A 26,764-nucleotide genomic window follows, 5' to 3' on the forward strand; every position below is an offset into this window, starting at 1 on the left:
TGTAGGTGCAGCTAATTCAATATACTATTTCAGTAAATGGAATTGACTGGACCTCCGATTGCCAACAACACATCCATTAGTGTACAAACAGAGTGGATAATGCAAACTACATAAGCTACAGCTGCTCCTTCTGAAAGGCAATTTGGGCAGTATTTTTCTCTTAGACTAGCCAATACTCAATCCAGAAGTAGACAAGTGAGTGCCCTAGAGAACGTTTCAATAAGGAACATAAAATTAGGCATAGTGGATTTATAGTGGATTCTGATTATTTAGAATTACAGAATTTAAGGAGTGAAATGAAAGCGGAGGGGAAACAAGGGAAAAAAAATAAATCTGCTGTCTTGGGTTTCTTGGTTCCAACCTTTCCTACTTCTACAGAAAAACCCAATTTTAGCCATTAATATATAAATATGTTCTAGTACCTCTCATACATGAAAACAGAAACTTCCATTACGCTTTACATGCCTTTCAAACCATTATCTGATTCCTTTTATCTTCACCAGACATCTTAAAGAGTTGTCTCCTCTCACTTTCTTTGCATCTTCCCTTAACGTCTCAGAAACTGGAATATTGCATCTAACTACACTGCTCTTCTCAAACTGTTGTCGTGAGGACCATAGACAATCTCTACTATGCCAAACTCAGTGGGCACACTTTTCAAACTTCATTTTGTTCAATCTCTTTGTGACATTTGGAAGTACTGACTACTTAATCTGTTTTGAAATTCTATCTCCCTTTGCTTTCTGGGATGCTAATACCTCTCCTACTTCATGGCCTATTATTTGTCAGTTTGTTGGCACCTAATTCTCCATCTACCCTTAATGCCCATGTCTCAAGGTTTCTCCTTGCACTGACTGTCTCTCTCTTCTCTCTTTGAAGTTGCAGGTTGAATGATTTCATTCATTTCCATGGCTCAAGCAATCATTGATAATGCTGACATACACATTTCCAGCAGTTCCTGATATTTTGATGGGGCCATTTTGATTCAGCCTTCAGAAGAAACCTTTTTATTTTCACTCTTGAAATGTTTGAAGCTTGTAGTCACATCCTATCCCTGGGCTTCATCCCATGAAATTAAATATGTTTCATTGTTGAACTCAAATCAGTCATATAATGAATGCTTAAACATTACAGTTTCTAGAAAACAACAGAATGCCCAAATCCTTTTATGAAGCTAAGAAAATTGGACAAAAATGGCCCTGGCTCAGTCGAATATAATATGAAGAACAAACACTCCAATTATGAATATAATTGCAAACTTCTAAGTAAAATATTAACAACTTGAATTAAGCATTATGGTAAATTTGTGGTTTATTCAGGAATGCAACAACAAAAAAACATTACCATGTAAATAGATGCTAGGCAGTCATTTGACAAAACTTAAAATTCATCCTCAAGCTCAGGCTTGAAAATCAAACATATCTGATTTAGAATTATAGGTTATTCACTTATAGCTATCTTTCCATTGGATGTAAATTAACCTATTCTGGAGGCTAGTTCCACTAATTTTTAAAATTAGTCTAGACTGCTTTAATCCTCTGATTTGAAATACATCTCAAACTTTCCTTTACATAATATTCTTTATCCTTGAAATTACATGTTTAACATCTGTTTTCTCCACCAGACGGAAACCACCTGAAGACATGCCTTGCTATTCACCATATGTAGCTTAATATGTGTGAGTATGCATGACCAATTATAGAATTTGTGGGATCCAATGCAAAGTGAAAATGAGAGTCTCCTTGTCCAAAAATAATTAAGAATTTCAAGACAGTGACTGCAGAGCATTAAATCAAACCCAGAGCCCTTTCTAAGCACAGGCCCCATGTGTTCTATACAGAACACATGCCCATGAAGAAGTCCTTCGTGTGTGTGTGTGTGTGTGTGTGTGTGTTTGAAATATGTTGAATATTATGCCTGGAAAATTAAGTTACAGGAACTTCAGAAAATATCTATAGACAGAATGATATCTAGCATTCAGATCTCAGACTACAAAGAATGGTTGTATTAAGTTGGGTAAAAATACTACAGATAATTATCAAGAAAAGATTTTTAGGTTACCCATAATAAACTATTTAGATTGAAGATTGTAGAACATTTAAAAAGACATTAGTTAATCTTTAACAATTCTCTCTTTAAGTTGATGTTCATATTGCTTTGTTTCCATTTTTTTCAGTACATTGTACTAATCATTCTGAAAATGTCTTCCTTCTTAATGTTTATTGGTTATAATTCATAAACTATATACTACTTTGTTTACATATTGGCTTTCCTGCACAATTCTTGTGTCTACGAGTGAACATAAAGGTAACCACTCCATTTCTCTATTATAAAACATTGGCATATAAAAATTCATAAAACATTTCTTTTTTCCTTATCTATCTGTCTTATGAAAAATAATGTTCAGTTTATCAAAATAGCAAACACGCATTTAAGACTACATTTGGATTTTTTTTCAAATGGTATTAATTCTGTCATAGAAGAAAATAACTTGATGTAGTTAGAATGTGCCAATTTTCATATAACAATAAAAATGCCAAACGCTTTACGAATATTGTCTTCAGAGTGATTCTTCACGTTTGGGGTCAGAGTCCAGTATGGAATTTACATCTTCTCTCCTGGAGCTCTGAATAATTTCCAATCATGCTCCCCAAAAGTTCAGTTATGCACAAGCTCTTGTTCAACCAGGTTTTATGATGATTGCATGAAAAAGGAAGATGGATTTCCTGTTGAGCAAGTTATTGGTGGATGCTCTTTTATCTGTCCCTGAAGTGTTAAAACAATTTTAAAAACCTGCAGGCTGTGTGCAATTACATACCTCAATGCTGCTGTCAGGGATTTTAAATAAATCAATAGCCAAGCTAGTTGTGTTTAGTTACAGCATTCATTTTTACCAGTTACTCTGGCCTCCTGTTTCTCTGCTCCCCACCTCCAGGCTAGGTTCCAGTCAGATGGAAATACTTGGCTTTCCCCACCACATTCTGCCTCCTGTGCTCATTTGTTTCCCTTGTTCTCTTCCCCTTTCCTCCTATTCCCCTCCTGCCTTCACATACTTTCCCTTCCACACATGTTCTCGCTCATGCATCTCACTCAGTTGTCCCCTCTCATTCCGTTACTTTCTGCATGGCTGTGTGCTAGATGTTGTTCTAAGTGGAAGTCAGCTTGGCTGAATGCAGGGAGGACAAAGGCCATGGGTACCAGAGGGAGTCACAGAGGACAGTGGGGCCCAGATCACACAGGGCCTTGAAAGCCCAGTGTGCAGTGGGAAGTGGCCAGAGAGTGGTCACAGAGGGTGGCAAATGTAAATAAATACGCTGCTGCTATGAAGAGAATGAAAGGGTTGTGGGCAAGAGTGAAAGCTGGAAGATCCCCTAGACAGCAGGGTTTTAATGGTTTACCCTTAGGCAATTCACAGAATAGATTCGGGATTTATTTTAGAGGTACAGTTGACAGGACTTGCCTGTGGGTTGGACGTGAGAAGTGAGACTAAAAGAGAAATAGGAATCCAAGTTTCAGGCTTAAGCAACACCGCCTCACTCTCTATTTCATTGTTTTTCTCCCTTCTTTCTTTTCCTCTTTTCTTCATTCACACTATAGCAGCTGGAATGTTCACATGGCCAAGTTAATTGACCTGCTCGGGTCTCAATTCAGAATTCACAAACTCCAGAAATTTTCCCTGAGGTCCCCATACTGGGGCAAAGGCACATTCACATGATATGTGACCCTGTCTCTCTCCTGGCATCAATGTCTACATTGTTCACAGGACTTCTAACACAGGGGTCCAAGTGCGGACTCTAGAGCTGGTTTACAGTAGGTTTGTGTCCCAACCCTGTTACTAACCAGCAGAGTGAATCTGGCAGATACTTAAGGAAGTCTCAGTTCCTACGTCTGTGAAGCGCAGATAACAAAACTGTCTACCACACAGAAAATTTTGCTTGAGATGACATACATAAAAGACTTAGCACAATACTGGTACAGAGCAAATGCTAGATAAATGATAGCCATAACACTATTATCACTGTGATTACTTTACATTACCCACCTTCATTTAAGCAGGATTTCTGCAGAATATCAGAAATCAAATGAAAACAGAAAATACCTAAATAATTCAGACCTAGAAAAAAAAATTAACCCTTCTGTAACAGACAGTCAAGATGGATAAGTTGATTTATTAGCCAATTCAGATAAATGCACACGAGGCAGTCATTGTTACCATCTATTGTCAGTCTCCACTTTCTCCACCTAATTTGGGCTTTGATTATCAGGTCCAAAGATAGCACTTACCAGATTAGGTGGACACACCGAGTTATTTTTCTTTGAGGTCTCACCTGGGCAGGTGCATGTACAAAAGACAGAGAGGAAGGAGACTAGAGAGGTTAAAGAGGCTGAGGGCGTGGCCCGTGGCCCTCTTAATCATTCTTTACTTCCTTTTTTTTTTTTTTTAAACAAGACGACTGACTTGGCATCGTCCACCACCACATCTGCGGCAAGAGCTGCGACGCCTCCTCCCTGGCGTCCGCTTGCAATAGCCCAGTTTTCGCCCTACACATCTGTGGCTTCTGTGGACACATTAGCAACCGATGCTTTTAGATCCTAGTCGCCCGCCTTTGCCAAGGCGGTTTAGAGGTCATCTGGAAAGTCTTTGCCTCGAATCGCCCCGATTCAGGCTAACTCATTCCTTCTGCGGTGCTTTGGGACTCCGCGCCCTCCTCTGGTCCTGGTCCAGGTGCACAGGAAGCGCTAGGGGAGGACGCAGGTGACCAGGAGAAGCAGGTGTGCGGGGAGGTGAAGGTGCCCCAGTGATTAACTCAGAGATCGAACCTGCAGACCAAGCGCAAAGTAGAAACTGAAAGTACACTGTCGGCTGATCCTACGGAAGTTATGGGAAAGGCAAAGCGCAGAGCCGGACCGTGGTGTGTGACGCCCCCCCTGGGATGGATGAAACAGCAGGCGCGGCGTGGGTAGGAGGAACCAGCTGCAGAGACTGCCCTAGCCGGCACGGACTCCCGGCAACTCCGCGGAAGACCAGGGTCCTGGGAGTGACTATGGGCGGTGAGAGCTTGCTCCTGCTGCAGTTGCGGTCATCATGACCACGCCCGCCTCCCGCAGACCATGTTCCATGGTAAGCGCTCCTCTCCCGGGCGCATAAATTCGCTCGCGCGGCACGCCAGGGTACTCTGGGACATGCTGCGGGGCCCCACGCCCAGGCGCGTCCGGGAAGAGCCCGGCGTTGCACTTTGGATCTGCGGAGAGCCCTGGCTGCTCTGCCCTTGGGCAGCCGGCAGCCTCACCCGAGTACTCTGGCCCATCACCACTTGCACCTGGGGCTGCTGAGCCTGGCGGGCTGCGTGGGAGAAGCAGTCCCCGACGCCTGCTCTCTGTCCCGAGACCGGGCGCTGCAGCCTCCGAGCCGCTCAGCGGTGGCAGCCCGCGCCCAGATCCCAATGCTCTCCGTCAGTCTCCCCTCGCCAACGCTGTCCGCTGTCAACCCGGCGCCCAACCCACCCTCCCCGGGCTCCTGGTCGCGCCACGGTACTCACAGGTGCCCCGGGATCGGCGAGGATCTGGGCTCTTGCAGCTCCAACCCCTTAGAGAAGCGAAAGCGAAGCTCCCACGGGACACGCTTTTAAACCTCAAGGGGACAGGTCTCTGGAAAACCCCGTTTTTCCTCATTGAGGCTGGGAGTTTCCAACTGGGGCTGTACCTTGTGTCTTTTGCTGGGAACCCAAGTGCTCGGGCTGGCACAAGGCCACTTTCGGGTTTTGGTTTCTTTCCTATATGGGTACTCATGGACGGAGGCAGGATTAACAGGCATAATTCTAAATTCTAGACCCTTGCCGAGATTTAGTCTATTTTATCTGTGCGAAATACGGACTTAAAATGGACAAGGGCAGAGGTGAGGCGAGCTGGATTCCCGTTGGCAGCCATATGGCCAAGGTAACGGGTCCAAAAGCTGACGGGAAGAAAAAAGGGGGAAAAGAGATGTGAGTGGAGAGGATTTGCTGAGGGAAATTCTACTTTTTTATAGTAAATACTTCCTTAAGCAAAAGGAGACGGGTGCGGGAGGGTGCCAGAATGGGGAGCAGATTGTTCTTGTGTTTGATGCCTGGTCTGTGCCTTTTCCTGGCGGCACCGTTAGATCAAGAGACCTATCCCTACTCACAGGTATTAAAGCATCAATAATTGACATAGTCTAGAAGTACCTGATCAGTAGCAAAGTAAAGGGGGGTGGGGAGCGGGTTTAGCGTATAGAAGATTTGTAATGGGCATCCTCCAGAACTTTAATATAGAATTAGAAATTAGGTATATTCCTGTTTTCCTTACAATGCCCATGGATCTCCTGCAATTGCTTTTTTCTGAACCACTCCCAGATCTAATCTTTCCATCACCTCTGATCTGGAGTGGAGAGGTAAAACAAGAAAAGGAAGCTAAGGTACCCATTACTAACAAGGAACCTCTATTTCCTGAAGTATATCTAAACCAATCGTGCATCATAAGTTATCAGCAACCAAAATATTAGAATTCTAAACTCCTAATAATAATAATTATGAGTGACTTTGATAATGATTTTTTTCCAGTAAAGTTCACTAGAAGCTTAAGGATAGGGTTACCTTTTTTTTTTTTTTTAACATCTTTAATGGGGTATAATTGCTTTACAATGGTGTCTTAGTTTCTGCTTTATAACAAAGTGAATCAGTTACACATATACATATGTTCCCATATCTCTTCCCTCTTGCGTCTCCCTCCCTCCCACCCTCCCTATCCCACCCCTCCAGGCGGTCACAAAGCACCGAGCCAATATCCCTGTGCCATGCGGCTGCTTCCCACTAGCTATCTACCTTACGTTTGTTAGTGTATATATGTCCATTCCTCTCTCTCGCCCTGTCACAGCTCACCCTTCCCCCTCCCCATATCCTCAAGTCCATTCTCCAGTAGGTCTGTGTCTTTATTCCTGTCTTACCCCTAGGTTCTTCATGACATTTTTTTCTCTTAAATTCCATATATATGTGTTAGCATACGGTATTTGTCTTTCTCTTTCTGACTTACTTCACTCTGTTTGACAGACTCTATGTCTATCCACCTCATTACAAATAGCTCAATTTCGTTTCTTTTTATGGCTGAGTAATATTCATTGTATATATGTGCCACATCTTCTTTATCCATTCATCTGATGATGGGCACTTAGGTTGTTTCCATCTCCGGGCTATTGTAAATAGAGCTGTAATGAACATTTTGCTACATGACTCTTTTTGAATTTTGGTTTTCTCAGGGTATATGCCCAGTAGTGGGATTGCTGGGTCATATGGTAGTTCTATTTGTAGTTTTTTAAGGAACCTCCATACTGTTCTCCATAGTGGCTGTACCAATTCACATTCCCACCAGCAGTGCAAGAGTATTCCCTTTTCTCCACACCCTCTCCAGCATTTATTGTTTCTAGATTTTTTGATGATGGCCATTCTGACTGGTGTGAGATGATATCTCACTGTAGTTTTGATTTGCATTTCTCTAATGATTAGTGATGTTGAGCATTCTTTCATGTGTTTGTTGGCAGACTGTATATCTTCTTTAGAGAAATGTCTGTTTAGGTCTTCTGCCCATTTTTGGATTGGGTTGTTTGTTTTTTTGTTATTGAGCTGCACGAGATGCTTGTAAATTTTGGAGATTAATCCTTTGTCAGTTGCTTCATGTGCAAATATTTTCTCCCATTTTGAGGGTTGCCTTTTCGTCTTGTTTATGGTTTCCTTGGCTGTGCAAAAGCTTTGAAGTTTCATTAGGTCCCATTTGTTTATTTTTGTTTTTATTTCCATTTCTCTAGGAGGTGGGTCAAAAAGGATCTTGCTGTGATTTATGTCATAGAGTGTTCTGCCTAGGTTTTCCTCTAAGAGTTTGATAGTTTCTGGCCTTACATTTAGGTCTTTAATCCATTTTGAGCTTATTTTTGTGTATGGTGTTAGGGAGTGATCTAATCTCATACTTTTACATGTACCTGTCCAGTTTTCCCAGCACCACTTATGAAGAGGCTGTCCTTTCTCCACTGTACATTCTTGCCTCCTTTATCAAAGATAAGGTGACTATATGTGCGTGGGTTTATCTCTGGGCTTTCTATCCTGTTCCACTGATCTATATTTCTGTTTTTGTGCCAGTACCATACTGTCTTGATTACTGTAGCTTTGTAGTATAGTCTGAAGTCAGGGAGCCTGATTCCTCCAGCTCCGTTTTTCATTCTCAAGATTGCTTTGGCTATTCGGGGTCTTTTGTGTTTCCATACAAATTGTGAAATTTTTTGTTCTAGTTCTGTGAAAAATGTCAGTGGTAGTTTGATAGGGATTGCATTGAATCTATAGATTGCTTTGGGTAGTAGAGTCATTTTCACAATGTTGATTCTTCCAATCCAAGAACATGGTATATCTCTCCATCTATTTGTATCATCTTTAATTTCTTTCATCAGTGTCTTATAATTTTCTGCATACAGGTCTTTTGTCTCCTTAGGTAGGTTTATTCCTAGATATTTTATTCTTTTTGTTGCAATGGTAAGTGAGAGTGTTTTCTTGATTTCACTTTCAGATTTTTCATCATTAGTGTATAGGAATGCCAGAGATTTCTGTGCATTAATTTTGTATCCTGCTACTTTACCAAATTCATTGATTAGCTCTAGTAGTTTTCTGGTAGCGTCTTTAGGATTCTCTATGTATAGTATCATGTCATCTGCAAACAGTGACAGCCTTACTTCTTCTTTTCCAATTTGGATTCCTTTTATTTCCTTTTCTTCTCTGATTGCTGTGGCTAAAACTTCCAAAATTATGTTGAATAAGAGTGGGCAACCTTGTCTTGTTCCTGATGTTAGTGGAAATGCTTTCAGTTTTTCACCATTGAGGATGATGTTGGCTGTGGGCTTGTCATATATGGCCTTTATTATGTTGAGGAAAGTTCCCTCTATGCCTACTTTCTGAAGAGTTTTTATCGTAAATGGGTGTTGAATTTTGTCAAAAGCTTTCTCTGCATCTATTGGGATGATCATATGGTTTTTCTCCTTCAATTTGTTAATATGGTTTATCACATTAATAGATTTACATATATTGAAGAATCCTTGCATTCCTGGAACAAACCCCACTTGATCATGGTGTATGACCCTTTTAATGTGCTGTTGGATTCTGTTTGCTAGTATTTTGTTGAGGATTTTTGCATCTATGTTCATCTGTGATATTGGCCTGTAGTTTTCTTTCTTTGTGACATCCTTGTCTGGTTTTGGTATCAAGGTGATGGTGGCCTTGTAGAAGGAATTTGGGAGTGTTCCTCCCTCTGCTATGTTTTGGAAGATTTTGAGAAGGATAGGTGTTAGCTCTTCTCTAAATGTTTGATAGAATTCGCCTGTGAAGCCATCTGGTCCTGGGCTTCTGTTTGTTGGAAGATTTTTAATCACAGTTTCAATTTCAGTGCTTGTGATTGGTCTGTTCATATTTTCTATTTCTTCCTGATTCAGTCTTTGCAGTTTGTGCATTTCTAAGAATTTGTCCATTTCTTCCAGGTTGTCCACTTTATTGGCATAGAGTTGCTTGTAGTAATCTCTCATGATCTTTTGTATTTCTGCAGTGTCAGTTGTTACTTCTCCTTTTTCATTCCTAATTCTATTGTGGGTTACTTTTTATCCTTTTACTTTGCCACTTCTTTTGGGAGTTGAAGTAGTTGAGGACGTACTATGTGGTCCTCAATTGTGCTATCTAGTTTAGATAATTTAATCATATTTGAGGACCCAAAAATGGAATAGCAATAAAAACAGAGAACTGAGAAAGATTAAAAAGCCTGAACAAGTATAAAGGAGGGTTACACAGGGTACCACATCAGTGTTGCAATACCTTAAACAAAAATGGAAAATGTTATTTTGTAGGACCAGCTTACATGTTGATGTCACACATGTGATGTGAGATTGCTTTTCTGGCCTCATCTCTGACACATAACCTAATGCAATAAAGCAAATAATCAGTGTCTTTTTTCCTGAAATAGGAGTACGTGATGCTGTGTTTCAGGAATTGGCCAAGGAAACGCTGTAGTGAGATTCTTCTGGAGGAAGATGGACTTTTGTACATTTCCCTTGACTACACACATGCAGTTATTTTTATAGGAAGCAGTGCAGCTCAGCGGCTAACAGCTTAGTTTCTAGACTCTTGGATTTGAATCATGCCTCTTACAAGACATATTTTATATGGGGAAAAATGTTTGGGTCCCAGATTCTCCATCAGCAAAAATGTTAGTGATTGGTAGTACTTACCTCAAGAAATGGTTATGGGATTAAATGAAATATTGTATGCAGTATTCTAGGATAGCTTCAGAAATGTCTTTAACTGTTGTTTATCATGGGACTTGTGGATAGAATTTATAATCCAATCTTAATATGTTTGTGGAATGTATTAGAATTCTTTATGTGAGCATAATCACATTCATTTTTGTAATCTTAAAAAGCTGATTTTCATATAACATATGGTTATTGCCTACTGTTTATTAACGTTTTCTTTTTTACTCACTTGTGCCAATTGTTCATATTAAAGCCAAGTCTTATATATTCAGATAATGTCTTTAATTCCATCTTAAATGTCTTTTGACCATTTCTTTAAAATCCCAGTGAAAATAGGTCTATATAATGTCTATAATAGACAATCAATAAACAATGATTGGTCTTAAACACTAAGGAAAGATTGGATTTGAAGGACTGTTGAAACTAATTTGTTCATGTTCACTTTGACCCCATAACTTAAGCATCTGAGGATTAAATGTATTATTTGGCTTAATTTAAAAACCAACAAGATTTTTTTAGACAGCCATCATTCTGGTTTAACCAAATTCCCTACTGAAAACAAATTCTCCAGTTTCAATCCCTTCCGGAAATCTAAAGAAAATTCCACAAGCCCAAGATTGCCTTGCATTATTCTTTATGGTTTGTCTTTTTTGTAACCTAAGGGAAAGTTCAAGGTGGAGGGAAGGAATGGGTATCTATGTATAATCTAAAACAAAAATAAAAGCAGAGTCCTTTTCTATTGTGACAACAATGTCAAAAGGGGGCTCAAACTAGGCAATATTAATATGTTACTGTCTATGTGGTGTGGAGAAAAGACTTCAGTTGCAGACCAAACTGTAAGTCATTAATGAGAAACCTGGGAACCTCTGAGATGTGGATTTGAAGCCCTGGGTGTGTTTGCAACTTGTTGGTCAGGCGATTTCAAATCTAAAGAGTTATTGTATTTGGATGGCTGGGTAGATTCTTAGAATTAAGGTGCTTGAGAGTTGAAAGCCACATTAAGAGATCATTTAGTCTAAAGTGAAGTTTTTATGAGACTCTGTCCTTCAGTCAGTCACACAACTCATTGGCATACCAACACAAAACCCTGCGTCTCCCTCTGTACTTTGCATTGCCCTAGTCTATCTGGGGCTAGCCTATTTAACAACAAAGATGGCAACCAAAGACTTGCTTTCCAGATAAGGCAAATATTGTTTTAGAATTGAGAAACTAGTTACTCAAAAAAGACTGAATTTTCCACTAAGCCATCATTTGAAAGCATTGACAAAATGCCATCCAATGAGTAAATGGGTCGATGTGAATTTTGGGAGCACTAATTACTGAAATTTGGAGTGAAGAGGGCACAACTAGTGCTCATAGAAAATAAAACCACCTCCTTTATTAAAACATAAAATGTGGACCTTTGAAATGACGTTTATGTATAGTAAATAGTAAAAATGCCTCTTTTGCATTCTAGTATTTAATTATTTTGTTATATTTTTTTTAAAGCTCATTTCAAGTTATATGCTGTATAAATTTTCCTTACCATCTACTTCTCGCAAAGTATCCCTGCTGGACATCTGTATGATGACAGAGAAAGTAAAAAGTTTGGCTCTGTGCAATCTATACAAAGCTAGGACTCAGTAAATAATTAGCAATTGATCATTGTTTGAGAATATTCAGGATGAAGGGACTGTGGTAGAAGAAAGAGAGGTAGGGCTGTATAATAGTACATGGAAGTGGTTTTCATTCAGAAGACCAAAGTGATGACATGTTATCAGAAGATAATGGGCATTTCTGATCAAATCCTGGTGAAGTAACCAGCTCAGGTTAGAATCCAGACCTGGCACCTTACTATTTATGTTTTATAAAAAGATTAACTAGCATGTAGGACCCTTTTGCTCCTTAGATAGTAAGTATAAGGCACTGAACAGTGCTTGGTACATGACAGGTACTCAATTAAAGGTAACTAGCCTCATCATCATTATTAATCTCCAAAGCGAATTCTTGCTCATCATGCATATAGAAATTTAGTGGCAGAGCTATGAATAGACTCCACATCTCATCTTGTTTCTCTTACCTTGTTAGGTGTCAGTGACATATTAAGATTAGATGTAGGATTCATGTTTGTTCCCCTATCTGCTGCCCAGCCTACATTCTCTATTGTAAAAATATAGGTCACTAATGGCACATAACTTACTGGGGAGAGCTACTAATTTTTATATGACAGGGAATGATGTAATAGATGAGAATGTTATGGGAAATTTATGATATATTGGACAGCCTTTAGGTTGTTTTCACAATATTAGTTCCTTGGATTCCAAGGAGTATTGTTTGTAATCTTAATCAGGAGAAGGCATACATGTGAAATATCTTGCACTCAACAAGAACAGTTAAAGTTCACTGGGGAAAATCACAGGAAATATATTGTCAACAATACTTGACGGTTTACAGAAAGATGCAAACAAGACACTCCAGCAGGCTTATGAAGAAATAAAATCAGTCCCTATAAAACCAGATTTTAATGCCTCAGGGAATCACTGGCTTTCTAGCAGTGTATTACTACTGCCCAAAATGATACCATTTATAATTTCATTCCTTTTGATTAACAGTTGCCCCTAAATGAGAAGACTTATTTAAAAATAGATATAAATCATTAGTTTACAGGGTATGAATTTATTTGTTGGGTTTTCCTAACATGTCAAGAAGCTAAACAGGGCTGTGTTTGAAGAGAATGTCGGTCTCTGGGCATTTAGAAAAAGAAGATACTGAAAAGATAAGGAGTCTCATAATATAAATATCAACTTTGTCACAGTTCTGAGGAGGGTAAGCCTTCTAGGATCCATCATTAAAAAGAAAGAATATAATCACCGTGCAGTACCATGCAGATAAACTTCCTGCAATGTTGTTTCCAGGAAGCAGCTGGACACTTGAACAACCATCAAGTTTTACATAAATATACAATCACGTGCCTTAGATCACAAAATTTCAAAAATGTATAATTGTTAACCTGTAGTTTACCTGTTTTTCTGTTGATGAGGCAAAGAGATTTTGCTGTCTTCACACTTGTTCTGCATATTCCCAAAGAGTTTTATCTGAATAAAAACTGAAAGAAACCTAGACTCTAAAATATTGTCTTTCTTTGGTAGTTACATAATATTGAAATTTAGAGTTCTTCCTACACTATGTAAAACCAAGATATATTTTAAAAATTATTAGAAATAAGTGGTCAGGCCAATTGAAATACCACCATCAAATGATATAATATGACTTATGACATTTAGCTTATTCTTACTTATTGTTGAATTTAGTTTCTTTTAGGTATATCTTTGGAATTCCTCCCCTGATCCTTGTTCTGTTGCCAGTAGCATCATCTGATTGTGATATTGAAGGTAAAGACGGCGGAGCCTATCAGAATGTTCTAATGGTCAACATCAATGATTTGGTATGTGTTTGTTTTCCTCACGTTTTAACTCACTGGGAAAATTTGAAATATACTGTTGGTATGCAGTTTTATGTTCTAATATTTATTTATATTCCTTGAAATAGGCTGCTAACAATATTTCTTTTTAAGTTGGCATTATTATATCCTGTAAAAAGAATTCTTTCCTAGACCTCAGACTCCCACAGCTGTCCTTCACTACCAAAATTTTTCTGAACATAACTTAGCATAATTATCTGCATTTCCTCACCTCCCATTGATGGTCCCTGTAAAAACATATTATATTAGGAGAAGGAAAATACCGGAATATAATGTTTAAAAATTATCGTGAAAAAGTTGTATAGTTATTTTATTTTATCTGAAAGTGTGTACATGAATATCCTTAGGTATTTTTATACATATGTGTATATATATAAAATTTGCTGTTTTTTTTTACTTACTATGGACTTTTAAAATAATAGCTATTATTCTTTAGAGTAGTTTTAGGTTTACAGAAAAGTTGAGGAGAAAGTAGAGAATTCCCATATACCCACTTTCCCTCTACACAATTTCCCCTGTTATTAACATCTGGCATTTGTGTGCTACATTAGTTACAATTGATGAACCAATATTGATACATTGTTATTAACTACATTCCGTAGTTGACATTAGGGTTTACTTTTTGTGCTGCACAGTTCTATGGGTTTTGACAAATGCATCAGGTTGTGGATCCACCATTACAGTATAATACAGAATAGTTTCACTGCCATTAAAACTTACCTGTGCTCCACTGATTCCTCCCTCCCTCCCTGCCTCTGAACCCATGGCAACCACTGATCTGTTATGGTCTCTGTGGTTAGCCTTTCTACAATGTCATATAGTTGGAGTCATGCAGTATGTAGCTTTTTTAGACTGGATTCTTTCACTTAGCAACGTGTATTTAAGGTTCTTCCATGACTTTTTGTGGCTCGATGGCTCATTCCTTTTTATTTTTAAATAAAATTCCATTGAATGGATGTACTACAGTTTGTTTATCCATTCACTGATTAAAGGATATGTCTTGGTGGCTCCTAATTTTTGGCAGTCACGAATAAAGCTTCTATAAACATTCATGTGCAGGGTTTTGTGTGGACATACATTTTCAACTCATTTGGATAAATTCCTAGGAGAATGATTGCTGGATCATATGGTAAGACTATGTTTAGCTTTGTATTAAACTGCCATACTGTCTTCCAAAGTGTACCATTTTGCATTCTCACCAGCAATGAATGAGAACTCCTGACATTTGGTGTTGTCAGTGTTTTCAGTTCTAGCCATTCTAATAGGTGTGCCTTGGTACCTAATTGTAGTCTTAATTAGCAATTCCCTAACGTCATATGATGTTGAACATCTTTTCATATACTATTGCCATCTATATATCTTCTTTGGTGAGGTATCTGAACTCACACCTTATCTATCTTAACAATATTGAATCTTACTATCCATGATCATGGAAATCTTTCTATTTATTTAATTTTTTAATTTCTTTCATCAGAATTTTGCACTTTTCCTTGTGTTGATCTTGTTAGTATTTTGTTAGAGTTATATCTAAGTATTTTGTATTTTTGGTACTTTTGTAAATGGTGTTCTGTTTTGAATTTTAAATTCCAATTATTTATTGCAGGTATATAGGACAGCAACTGACTTTTGTATATTAACCTTGTATCCTGAAACCTTTCTATAATTGCTTTTTAGTTCCAGGAGGTGTTGTTGTTGTTGTTATTGGTTCTTTGGGGTTTTCAACATAGACAAATAAGTCATCTACCAAAATTAATTTTTTTACAGTTTAAGAGCTGTATTAAAATAATGGGATGTGTTGTTTTAACAGTGACCAGTACTTGAAACCCCAAATGACAAAGGAAAACCATCTCAGATGTTCATAAGATGGGAGGAAATTGTCTAACCTTTCCCCTCCTTCCACTCTACTGTCTTTTCCGCATACTCATAGAGAAGTGGCATGACACCTTGGGAAATTCAGTGTTATACCTCTTGGAGGGATATGGGAAACTCAAGATGATATGTATTGAACACTGTATCACAGAGAAATGCTGATTTTTGTCCACTGACAAAAAAAAAAGTGCTCACTACATGGTAATTGCCCCATTTTATATTTCATTAATTGGGGCATTTTTTTGCATTAAATTATGCTACTAAATTAATCATTTTGAGTTAAGATAATGTTTTTTACTTGTTACTTACTCTTATTACCTTCATTTCACAGAGGAAAAATCTGAGACCCAGGGCCACCCAGTTAAGTGGCAGAGCCAGGATCTGAGCCTCTGCTATTAACCAGCACACTCTCCTGCCTTCCAATAACAATCTCTCTGCCAGTTTATTCATTCAGCAAACATTTATGTGGAGCCTATTATGTGCCAGTCATTATGGAAACCCTTTTTTTGTGGTGGGGTGGTGGAGCTGTGGCAGTAGACACAAAGGTGGACCAGATACAGACCCTTCTTTTAAGAAGCTTTTGTTTGGTGATGGTTAAGTCTTGGTGTGAAGAATGCAAGTTGCAGCTTGAAAAGGAGTGGCTGTCATACTCTCATTTCAGACAGACTGGTTGTGAGTCAGATTTGGAAACAAAGAGATATAAACTGTGTTCTAGGAGGAGTTGAATAGATCAGCTTGATCCTAGGAGAGAAACCATATTGTGGGATAGTGTGTTGATCTCCAGACTTTTTAGACGGTACACCCTTTAGTAAAACTATCTTGAGCCTGCACTTCCAATATACATTAGCATTTATTTATATGTCATAGCATTTTCATAGTAATTTTGCACACATTAGTAATGATAAATACCAAATAATGAAAATTTACAAAAGATGAGGAAAAAATGTAGATAGAGTTCCTAAAAATTTTCCTCCCATACTTGCAGTGGATTGTTCATTGTGGATTCCACTTTGAAAAGACTGCTGAGATAGTGGAAGACACAAGTGGATATATGTTATAACAAGATTGTCAGTGGTCTTGATGTGATGGTATTTAGACAACCAAAAGTCAATAGTGATTTGATCATAAAAGTAACATTGAATTACAATGCAAATTTTGAGCATTTACTATGTGCAATGTGAGCCATTAAAAATAAGATAGTCCTTGCTCTTCTATAATTTATGAGGATAAGGTATACACATGTCACTATAATACAAAATGATAATAGCAGTGCATTAAAAAACAGTTTCATACACATTGCTTTATTTGAGCTCCATAATATCTCTATGAGGTGATAATAATAATAACAACTAACACAAATTCAGGGTTTACTATGTGCCAGAACTGCTCTGACTACTTTCCATGTAATAATTATATAATTCTTATGATAATTCCAGGTAATGAGAAAACTGAGACCTGGACCACATAGCTGGCAAGTGGCAAGGCTGGAATTTAAACCCAAGCAATCTGGTTCCAGAAAAAGCCCTCATTATTATGAGGCAAAGCAGATAATAGCCCTGGTTTTTTTGTTTGTTTCTTTTTTTGTTTTTTGAGGGAAAACACAAGATAGTTATGATGAGAACATAATGAAAGAAGAGTATCAGGGACACTAGATGGTGACTGAACCAGTTGAATTGTAGGGAAAGGTGACGGGGAGCTGCACAGATATTCTGAATACTGTTAAAATCATCCAGAGCAGGTCAATAAGGTAGAATTGAGTTGTAGAAGTAAGAAAATAAGAATGATGGGAACTATTACATAGAGTCCAAATAGGGCCCAGGGTAAGAGTGAGACACATTTTTCCACCTAGCTCAGAGGGAATGGGAGGTTCATAATAAATAACAAAGGTCCTTCTTCTATATGGTCTACTAAATAAGGAATTCAGATTCCTAGAACTGGGATGACTAAGTTAAATAGAATCAGCACTTTAAGCTTCTTAATACATATTACCAAATTATTTTCCAGAAAGGACCCATCAGTTTACAGTTCTTACAACAATATATGAGATCATCATTTTTGTCAGCATTTTTATTTTTGATAATATCTGCCAGGGTAGTGGAAAAATAACCTTCTGTTTTGATTTACATTTCTTTGACTGCTAGTGACATTGACTGTTTTTTTTTTAACATGTATCCATCGTTTATGTTTTCTGTGTTTATTTTGCATTGAGATAAAATTCAATGTACTCTCTAAAGTGTACAATTTAGTGGCTTTTAGTGTATTCACAAGCTGTGCAATCATCATCATTGTCTACTTCCAGAACATTTGCATCACCTCAAAGATTGATAAAACCATTTGCTCTAGTTTTCCATTCCTCATTAGCAGACCCTGGTAGCTACTAATCTACTTTCTGTTTCTATGGATCTGCTTTTTCTAGGTGATTCATACAAATGGAATCATACCATACACAGCCTTTTGTACTGGACTTCTTTCACTGAGCGTAATGTTTTCAAGATTCACCCATATTATAGCATGAATCAGTACCTCATTTCTTCTTATAAAACAATAATCTGTTGAATGTATATACCACATTTCTGTTTATCCATTCATCTGTTGAATGGATAAGTTGTTTCCACTCTTTAGTTATTACAAGTAATGCTTCTTCAAATGTTAGTTGTACAAGTTTTTGTGGAATATTCTTTGATATACACCTTCAAGTGGAATTGCTGGGTCATATGGTAACTCTATTTTTAACTTTTGAGGAAATGTCAAACTATTCCCAAAGTGACTGTACCATTTTACACTCACACCATCAGTGTATGAGGAGGGTTCCAATTCCCCCGTATCCTCACCGAAACTTGTTGTCTGACTTTTTTACTCTAGTCATCCTAGTGGGTGTGAAGTGGTATCTCACTTTTCCTTTGATTTACATTTCCCTGATGACTGATGATGTCAAGCATCTTTTCAATATTGACCATTCTTACTGGCCATTTGTGTATCTTCTTTGAAGATTTTTTTTTTCAAATACATTGCTCACTTTTAAATTGGGTTGTCTTTTTATTGTTTGGTTGTGAGAGCATTTTATGTATTCTGGATACTAGACCTTTATCAGATGTACAATTTGCAAATATTTTTTCCCATTCTCTGTGTTTCTTTTCACTTTCTTTATGGTGTCCTCTAAAGCACAAAAGTTGATTTTGATAAAGTCCAATTTATTTATTCTTCCTTTTTTTGGTAATGCTTTTGGTGTCATATTTAAGAAACTATTGCCTATTCCAAGGTCACAAAGATTTACACTTACATTTTTTCTAAGAGTTTTATAGCTTTAGTTCATATTTAGGTCTTTGATCTATTTTTAGTTAATCTTTGTACGTGATATGAGATAGGGGTCCAAGTTCATTCTTTTCCAGTTGTTCCTGCACCTTTTGTTGAACAGACTATTTCCCCCCATTGAATTGTCTTGGTGCCTTTATTGAAAATAAATTGTACCAAAATGTATGAGTATATTTTTAGATTTCCAATTCCATTCCATTGTCTATATACCCATCCTTTTGTCAGTACCACACAGTCTTGATCACTGTAGCTCAGTAGTTAGTTTTAAGATTGGAAGTGTGAGTCTTCCAACTATGTTTTTTTTAAGATTGTTTTGGCTCTTATGGTTCCTCATCACTTATATTAAATCAATTGTTGATATTTATTCTACTTAGGGATTCTGTCGTTTAAAAGCTTTAGAATTTAAATGCAGTACAAAACTCTGGTGATGCCATTCCTCTGTGCAATAATTATACCACATAACTCCACACACCTGTAATCATGGCCGAGTCAGTGGCATGGACAGAGGCAATAACAGTGGACAAGGCGGAGACCAGCTTAAGGATATCTTCTCCCTTATAGCCCTCAAGATCCTTTGCCATTCTCCTATTGGCTTTTATTGATATTCCCATCACTTGGTCAGAGCTCATTATATATTAAGTATGATAACTTTATGACCGTCATATTTGATGAAAACATTTTCCAGTTTATCATTTACTTTTTATCTTGTTTTTTTTTTGATATACAGATTTTATTTTATGTAGTCACATCTATAAAATAGATTTACATATAAAATAGGGCACAATGTAGGCATCAAAATGGGAGCTGCCATTTCCCTCTTTAGGGAGGAGGTCAGTCAAGACTTCATAGAACACATGAATTTTTTTTGTCTTGACTTATTTTCAAAGACAACTTTTTAGAGCAGTTTTAGGTTTACAACAAAATTGAGAGAATGGTACATATTTCTTATGTACCCATGCTCCCACGCATGCATAACCACCCCTATTATCAACATCACTCGCTTTTTTATGAAGTACATTTTTTATGAAGGATGCACCTACATTGACTTATCATAATCACCCAAAGTCCACAGTTTTCCCTTAGGGTTCACTCTTGTATTGTACATTCTGTGGATTTGGAGAAAGTATAATGGCATATATCCATCATTGTATTGTATTAGCATACAGAGTATTTTCACTTCTCTAAAAGTCCTTTTATGCTCTGCCTATTTATCTTTCCATTCCCCCCAACCTCTGGCAACCACTGATCTTTATATTGTCTCATTGTTTTGCCTTTTCCAGCTTTATGCCTCCTTTTCCAATCTGTATACCTTTTATTTCCTTGACTTATTGCATTAACAAGGACTTATTGCATTAGCAAGTACTTCCAGTACAGTTTTGAAAAGGAGTGGTGTGAGGGGAAATCCTTGTTTTCTACCTGATCTTAGTGGGAAAACTTCGAGTTCCTCACCATTAAGTAAGACATTAGCTGTAGTTTTTTTGCATAGTCTTTATCAAGGTGAGGAAGTTCCCTATTTTCCTAGTTTGTTGAGAGTTTTTTTCATGAATGGGTGTTAGATTTTGTCAAATGCTTTTTCTGCATCAAACGATAAGATCATGTGATTTTAAAAAATATATATGTTGATGTGGTGGATTAAATTAATTGATTTTCCAATGTTGAATCAGCCTTGCATGCTGGGAATAAATCCCCCTTGGTTTTGGTGTATAATTCTTGTTTGTATTTTACTGGATTGGATATGCTAATATTTTATTGAGGATTTTTACATCTATGTTGATGAGAGATATTGGCCTGTAGTTTTCTTTTCTTGTCATGTCTTCATCTCATTTTGCTATTAAAGTAATGGTAGCCTCATAGAGTGAGTTAGAAAGTGTTCCCTCTACTTCTATGCTCTGAAAGAGATTGTAGAAATTTCGTCTAATTTCTTTCTTAAATATTTGTTAGAATTCACCAGTGAATCCATCTGGACCTGGTGCTTTCTGTTTTGGAAGGTTATTAATTACTGATTCAATTTCTTCAACAGATATAGGCCTATTCAGATCATCTATTTCTTCTTGTGAATTTTGGTCACAAATAATTCTTGAATCTTAAAATGCATGTAGGTTTTGCAAAATGGAGCAGAACAGGGTTGGGGGTCTCCCCCGGGAAGGGGATAGATCACCTTGCAAATGAATGTAGGTAAGAAAGCAACTGCATGGTGTGGTTGGGTTATAAGATACAAGAAGAGAACCAAATCCTCAGAGGAAGCCTGGACCACTGAGTGCTGGGCCTATTATACAAAGGAGTTTGAATTTTTTTATCTAAGCACTAGGAAGTCACTGAGGAATTTGGAGGGGAATAAAAGGCATTGAATATAACCACCACAAGAATAGAAATCTTTGTTCTTTGTGTTCACTGCTGTACCCTGAAGGGTTAGACGTCTCAATAAATATTTGATGAATGAGTGAAGAATGAAATAACATCATCAGATTTTTATCTTATAACTGTTTTCTGACAACCATGTAGATAACTTGTGTGTTAGGATGGAAAGCAAGGAGACAGTGGGAAACAACTTCAGTGATTTAGGTGTAAATCATTGATGGTTGTAGACTAAGGCAGTGATTCATAATTTTAGCATCTTTCAGATGAACTGAAAGCCTTGTTAAAACACAAATTTCTGGGCCCTACTCCCAGAGGCTCCTATTTTTGAGGAATTTTGGCGATCTGGGAATTCCACTGGATAACTTCACGTATGTCCTTGATGCGTATGGAAAGAATTCATAAAGTTAAAGGAAAAATTAGAATAGTACCCTTATTTTAATCTGATACCTAAATTCTATTGCATCAAATCTGCAAAGCCATATATTACACTCTGCAGGTATCAGCTGCTATGAGGCTTCTTTGTTTTTTTTCAGTATTTAGCTCAACCACAGTAAGAAAAGCTACACAATAAATTCAATTAGCCATTATTTTAAAGTTATGTATTTTATTTTAGAATCCATGATTAAACATCTATTTTAAGGATAAATAAAGCAATATTTTGCAGCATGGAAAAATATATTTTCATTGATAGCCTTGATTAGATTTCTTTTCAGTGAAATAAGCATTGCAGTGCAGTGTAAAGGACACTGAGTGAAGGATCAGAAGACCTAATTTGTTACTAGCTTTGTTATTAGCAAGCACTGTGATCTTGGATAGCTCACTTAACCTCTTTAGTACTTTTAAATTCCCTATGAAATGTGAAAATTGAATTATCTCTGGCGTCTATCATAGTGCTCAAATTTTTTGAGACAGGGAAAAGAAATCATGTTTTATTTTCTTCTTCCTCTTCCTCCCTTCCTTCATTACTGGCCTTAAATTGATTATTTTCCTCCTTTTATAAATATTTATCAATCTTCTACTATGTGGAATGCTCTGTGTCAAACATTATGCCTCTAAGTTAATAATAATAATAATTAATAATAAGCTATCTGTTGCCAAAAGATATATAATCAAGGACTGGAGTGAAATTTATTCAAAAATAATTATCTTATAAAGCAACAAATAAACCATATTTGTAGAAGAAAAGACTATTCTTTTCCCCATTGATTAGTCCTAGCACCTTGTCAAAAATCAATCAGTTAACTGTAGATGTATGGGTTTACTTCTAGACTCTTCAATTCTATTCCATTCATATACATATTTATCCTGTGCCACTACCAGAGTTTTATTACCATTGCTTTGGATTAAATTTTGAAAGCAGAAAGTGTGAATCCTTCTGGTTTGTTCTTTTCAAGATTGTTTTGGCTGTTTCAGTCCCTTGCAATTCCATAAGACTTTTAGAATCATCTCTTTAATTTCTCAGAAGTAGTCAGCTGGGATTCTGCTAAGGATTTTGTTGCCCATACAGATCAATTTGATGGGTATTGCCTTTTTAACAATGCATAACAATGCTTCTTATCCATGAATATAGGATGTTTTCCCATTTATTTAGATCTTCTTTAATTTCTTTCAACAATGTTTTGTAGTTTCCAGACTGTAAGCTTTGAACTTATTTTGTTAAATTTATTCCTAAATATTTTATGTGGCTCTGATGCTATTGCAAATAGGATTGTTCTCTTAATTTCATTTTAAAATTGTCTGATTCTTAACTCTGTACTCCTTGTATACTTACCTAAGTCTGTGTCTTAGTTCCCCGTACAAGTCTATAAGTATCTTAAGGACAGTTTACATCTGATTCATCTTTGTATCCCACAGAATGCTCAGCACAATATGATGCACATTGTAGTTTTTCATGTAAATAATAATATGAATTGTGATAATGTATAATAAATAACTTATGAATTGTAAATTGACACCATAATTTGATGGAAATCCAGAACTTGTTTCAAATAGGCTAAGAAGTCTCTTTTTGTTGAACATCTGTTTGTTTAGAAATTTGTTATGAATCAAATGTCAAGTACTTTTCTGATATCCAATATGAGCTAGTTTTAGATGTTATACAACATTATTTTATCCATAAAAATCGTTTTGTCTAAATATGACTCATATGATTGAATGATGTAATTCTTAGCCACCAAAACAGAGTCTGGTAAAAATAATAAAGACTGATAAATATGGCCAAATACTTTCTGGGAATGACTCAGTCTAATTGCAGGCATATAAAGGGCTGCCCTTTAAATTATAAAATCTAATGATTAATAGTTTATAATTGGTTTTTATCATTTCTAATATCTTTAATTCTGTCTCTGTCTCTATTCCAGGGGCCCTCACAGATTTAAATTCCATAGATAGCTCTCAAATACCCTCAAGTCTATACCTCTTTTGTGAACTTTAAAACCATTCAAGTCAAATATCAATTAGAAATCTCTACCCAGAGGTATGTGGCACAATGGAAGACTGATTATCATCACTTTTAGCCTGTTCCTCCTTCTACATTCTCTGTCTTAGGGAGCAACATTTGCCCAATCATTTAGTCATCAAAGCCTGGACTCCCTCTTAATACATTTGCTCCTTCATCTCATCCATCACCAAATCCTACAGAGTAGTATATTTCCTTAACATCTGTATAAGTCATTCACTCTGTTGACTTCCACTAGATTAGTCTTAGTTCAGGCAATCATAAAAATTTCACTGGAACCACTTCTATACCCTTCAGTAAGCCCCAGCTGATCTCCCTGTCACCTGAGTGCATCTGTCCTCTTTACTGGCACTTGAGTTATCTTTCCAAAATCAAATCTAATACTCTTTCTCTCTCCTTTTCAAAAACTTTTTAATTCTTTAAAGTCTCTCTCCCCCAATATCTGTTGATCTTGCATTTGATTGGTATGTTAACAGAGGCAGCTAAGAAAATAAATGATCAAATTCTAGTCGCATATTACTTTAGAAATATGTCTAAGTATATTATGTTTAAATAACTGTAATTAACTGAGAAAAGATTTAAATTGACTAAATAAAGACTAAATTAGTTCTCTATTAATCAAGTTATGCTAGAAGATAAACCAAATTTCCTGTGTATATAATTTAGCAGCATGACTGAATCAGTTACAATCTAACAGGGGAGGTAAGTCTTTTCATTCTATTAATGATTTTTTTCTTTTTATGATATTGGAAATTCTTGGAACTATTCTATTTATTTATTTATTTAACATCTTTATTGAAGTATAATTGCTTTACAATGGTGTGTCAGTTTCTTCTGTATAACAAAGTGAATCAACTACATGTATACATATATCCCCATATCCCCTCCTTCTCGCTTCTCCCTACCACCCTCTCTATCCCACCCTTCTAGGTGGTCACAAAGCACTAAGCTGATGTCCCTGTGCTATGCAGCTGCTTCCCATTAGCTATCTATTTTAAATTTGGTAGTGTATATATGTCAGTGTTACCCTCTCATTTTGTCTCAGCTTACCCTTCCCCCTCCCAATGTTCTCAAGTCCATTCTCTATGTCTGCGTCTTTATTCCTGTCCTGCCCCTAGGTTCTTCAAAACCTTTTTTTTTTTTTTTAGATTCCATATATACGTGTTAGCATATGGTGTTTGTTTTACTCTTTCTGACTTACTTCACTCTGTATGACAGATGCCAGGTCCATCCACCTCACTACAAATAACTCAAATTAATTTCTTTTTATGGCTAATATTCCATTGTATATATGTACCACATCTTCTTTATCCATTCATCTGTTGGTGAACACTTAGGTTGCTTCCATGTCCTGGCTACTGTAAATAGAGCTGCAATGAACATTGTGGTACATGACTCTTTTTGAATTATGGTTTTCTCAGGGTATATGCCCAGTAGTGGGATTGCTGGGTCATATGGTAGTTCTATCTTTGATAAAGGAAGCAAGAATATACAATGGAGAAAAGACAGCATCTTCAATAAGTGGTACTGGGAAAACTGGACAGCTACATGTAAAAGAATGAAATTAGAATACTTCCTAATACCATACAAAAAAATAAACTCAAAATGGATTAAAGACCTAAATGTAAGACAAGACACTATAAAACTCTTAAAGGAAAACATAGGCAGAACACTCTATGACATAAATCACAGCAAGATCCTTTTTGACCCACCTCCTAGAGAAATGGAAATAAAAACAAAAATAAACAAATGGGACCTAATGTAACTTAAAAGCATTTGCACAGCAAAGGAAACCATAAACAAGACGAAAAGACAACCCTCAGAATGGGAGAAAATAATGGCAAATGAAGCAACTGACAAAGGATTAATCTCCAAAATATACAAGCAGCTCATGGAGCTCAATACCAAAAAAACAAACAACCCAATCCAAAAATGGGGAGAAGACCTAAATAGACATTTCTCCAGAGAAGATGTAAAGATTGCCAACAAACACATGAAAAGATGCTCAACATCACTAATCATTAGAGAAATGCAAATCAAAACTACAATGAGGTATCACCTCACACTGGTCAGAATGGCCATCATCAAAAAACTAGAGGATATGGGGAGTGGGAAGGGTAAGCTGTGACAAAGCGAGAGAGAGGCATGGACATATATACACTACCAAACGTAAGGTAGATAGCCAGTGGGAAGCAGCCATATAGCACAGGGATATCAGCTCGGTGCTTTGTGACCTCCTGGAGGGGTGGGATAGGGAGGGTGGGAGGGAGGGAGATGCAAGAGGGAAGAGATATGGGAACATATGTATATGTATAACTGATTCACTTTGTTATAAAGCAGAAACTAACACACCATTGTAAAGCAATTATACTCCAATAAAGATGTAAAAAAAAATCTACAAACAATAAATGCTGAAGAGAGTGTGGAGAAAAAGGAACCCTCTTGCACTGTTGGTGGGAGTGTAAATTGATACAGCCACTATGGAGAACAGTATGGAGGTTCTTTAAAAAACTAAAAATAGAACTACCATATGACCCAGCAATACCACTACTGGGCCTATACCCTGAAAAAACCATAATTTAGATAGAGTCACATACTACAATGTTCATGGCAGCAATATTTACAATAGCCAGGACATGGAAGCAACCTAAGTGTCCACCAACAGATGAATGGATAAAGAAGATGTGGTACATATATACAATGGAATATTACTCAGCCATAAAAAGAAACAAAATTGAGTTATTTGTAGAGACGTGGATGGACCTAGAGTCTGTCAGACAGAGTGAAGTAAGTCAGAAAGAGAAGAATAAATACTGTATCATAATGCATATATATGCGATTTAAAAAGCAGTACTGATGAATCTAGTGGCAGGGCAGGAATAAAGATGCAGACGTAGAAAGCAGACTTGAGAGCATGGGGCATGGGAAGGGGAAGGTAGGATGAAGTGAGAGAGTAGCATTGACATTTTATGGGGAAGGATGCACACCTCTGTGACTATATTAAAAGTCATTAAAA

General features: G+C 37.0%; 1 protein-coding gene across 1 annotated transcript in view; it reads left to right on the forward strand.

Moving 5' to 3' along the window:
• Nucleotides 1-4,970: 4,970 nt before the first annotated feature.
• Nucleotides 4,971-26,764, forward strand: part of IL7 (interleukin 7) — a gene marked incomplete at its 3' end in the record, with an annotated part of 53,701 nt that continues 31,907 nt past the window's right edge. Inside the window, exons 1-2 of the mRNA XM_079901700.1 lie at nt 4,971-5,122; nt 13,582-13,715. Coding sequence (XP_079757826.1) covers nt 5,113-5,122; nt 13,582-13,715 — 144 coding nt within the window. The 5' untranslated portion in view covers nt 4,971-5,112. The remainder of the gene's footprint in view (nt 5,123-13,581; nt 13,716-26,764) is intronic.

The sequence above is a fragment of the Stenella coeruleoalba genome (assembly GCF_951394435.1).
Source record: "Stenella coeruleoalba genome assembly, chromosome: 17".
Taxonomy (NCBI): Eukaryota; Metazoa; Chordata; class Mammalia; order Artiodactyla; family Delphinidae; genus Stenella; species Stenella coeruleoalba.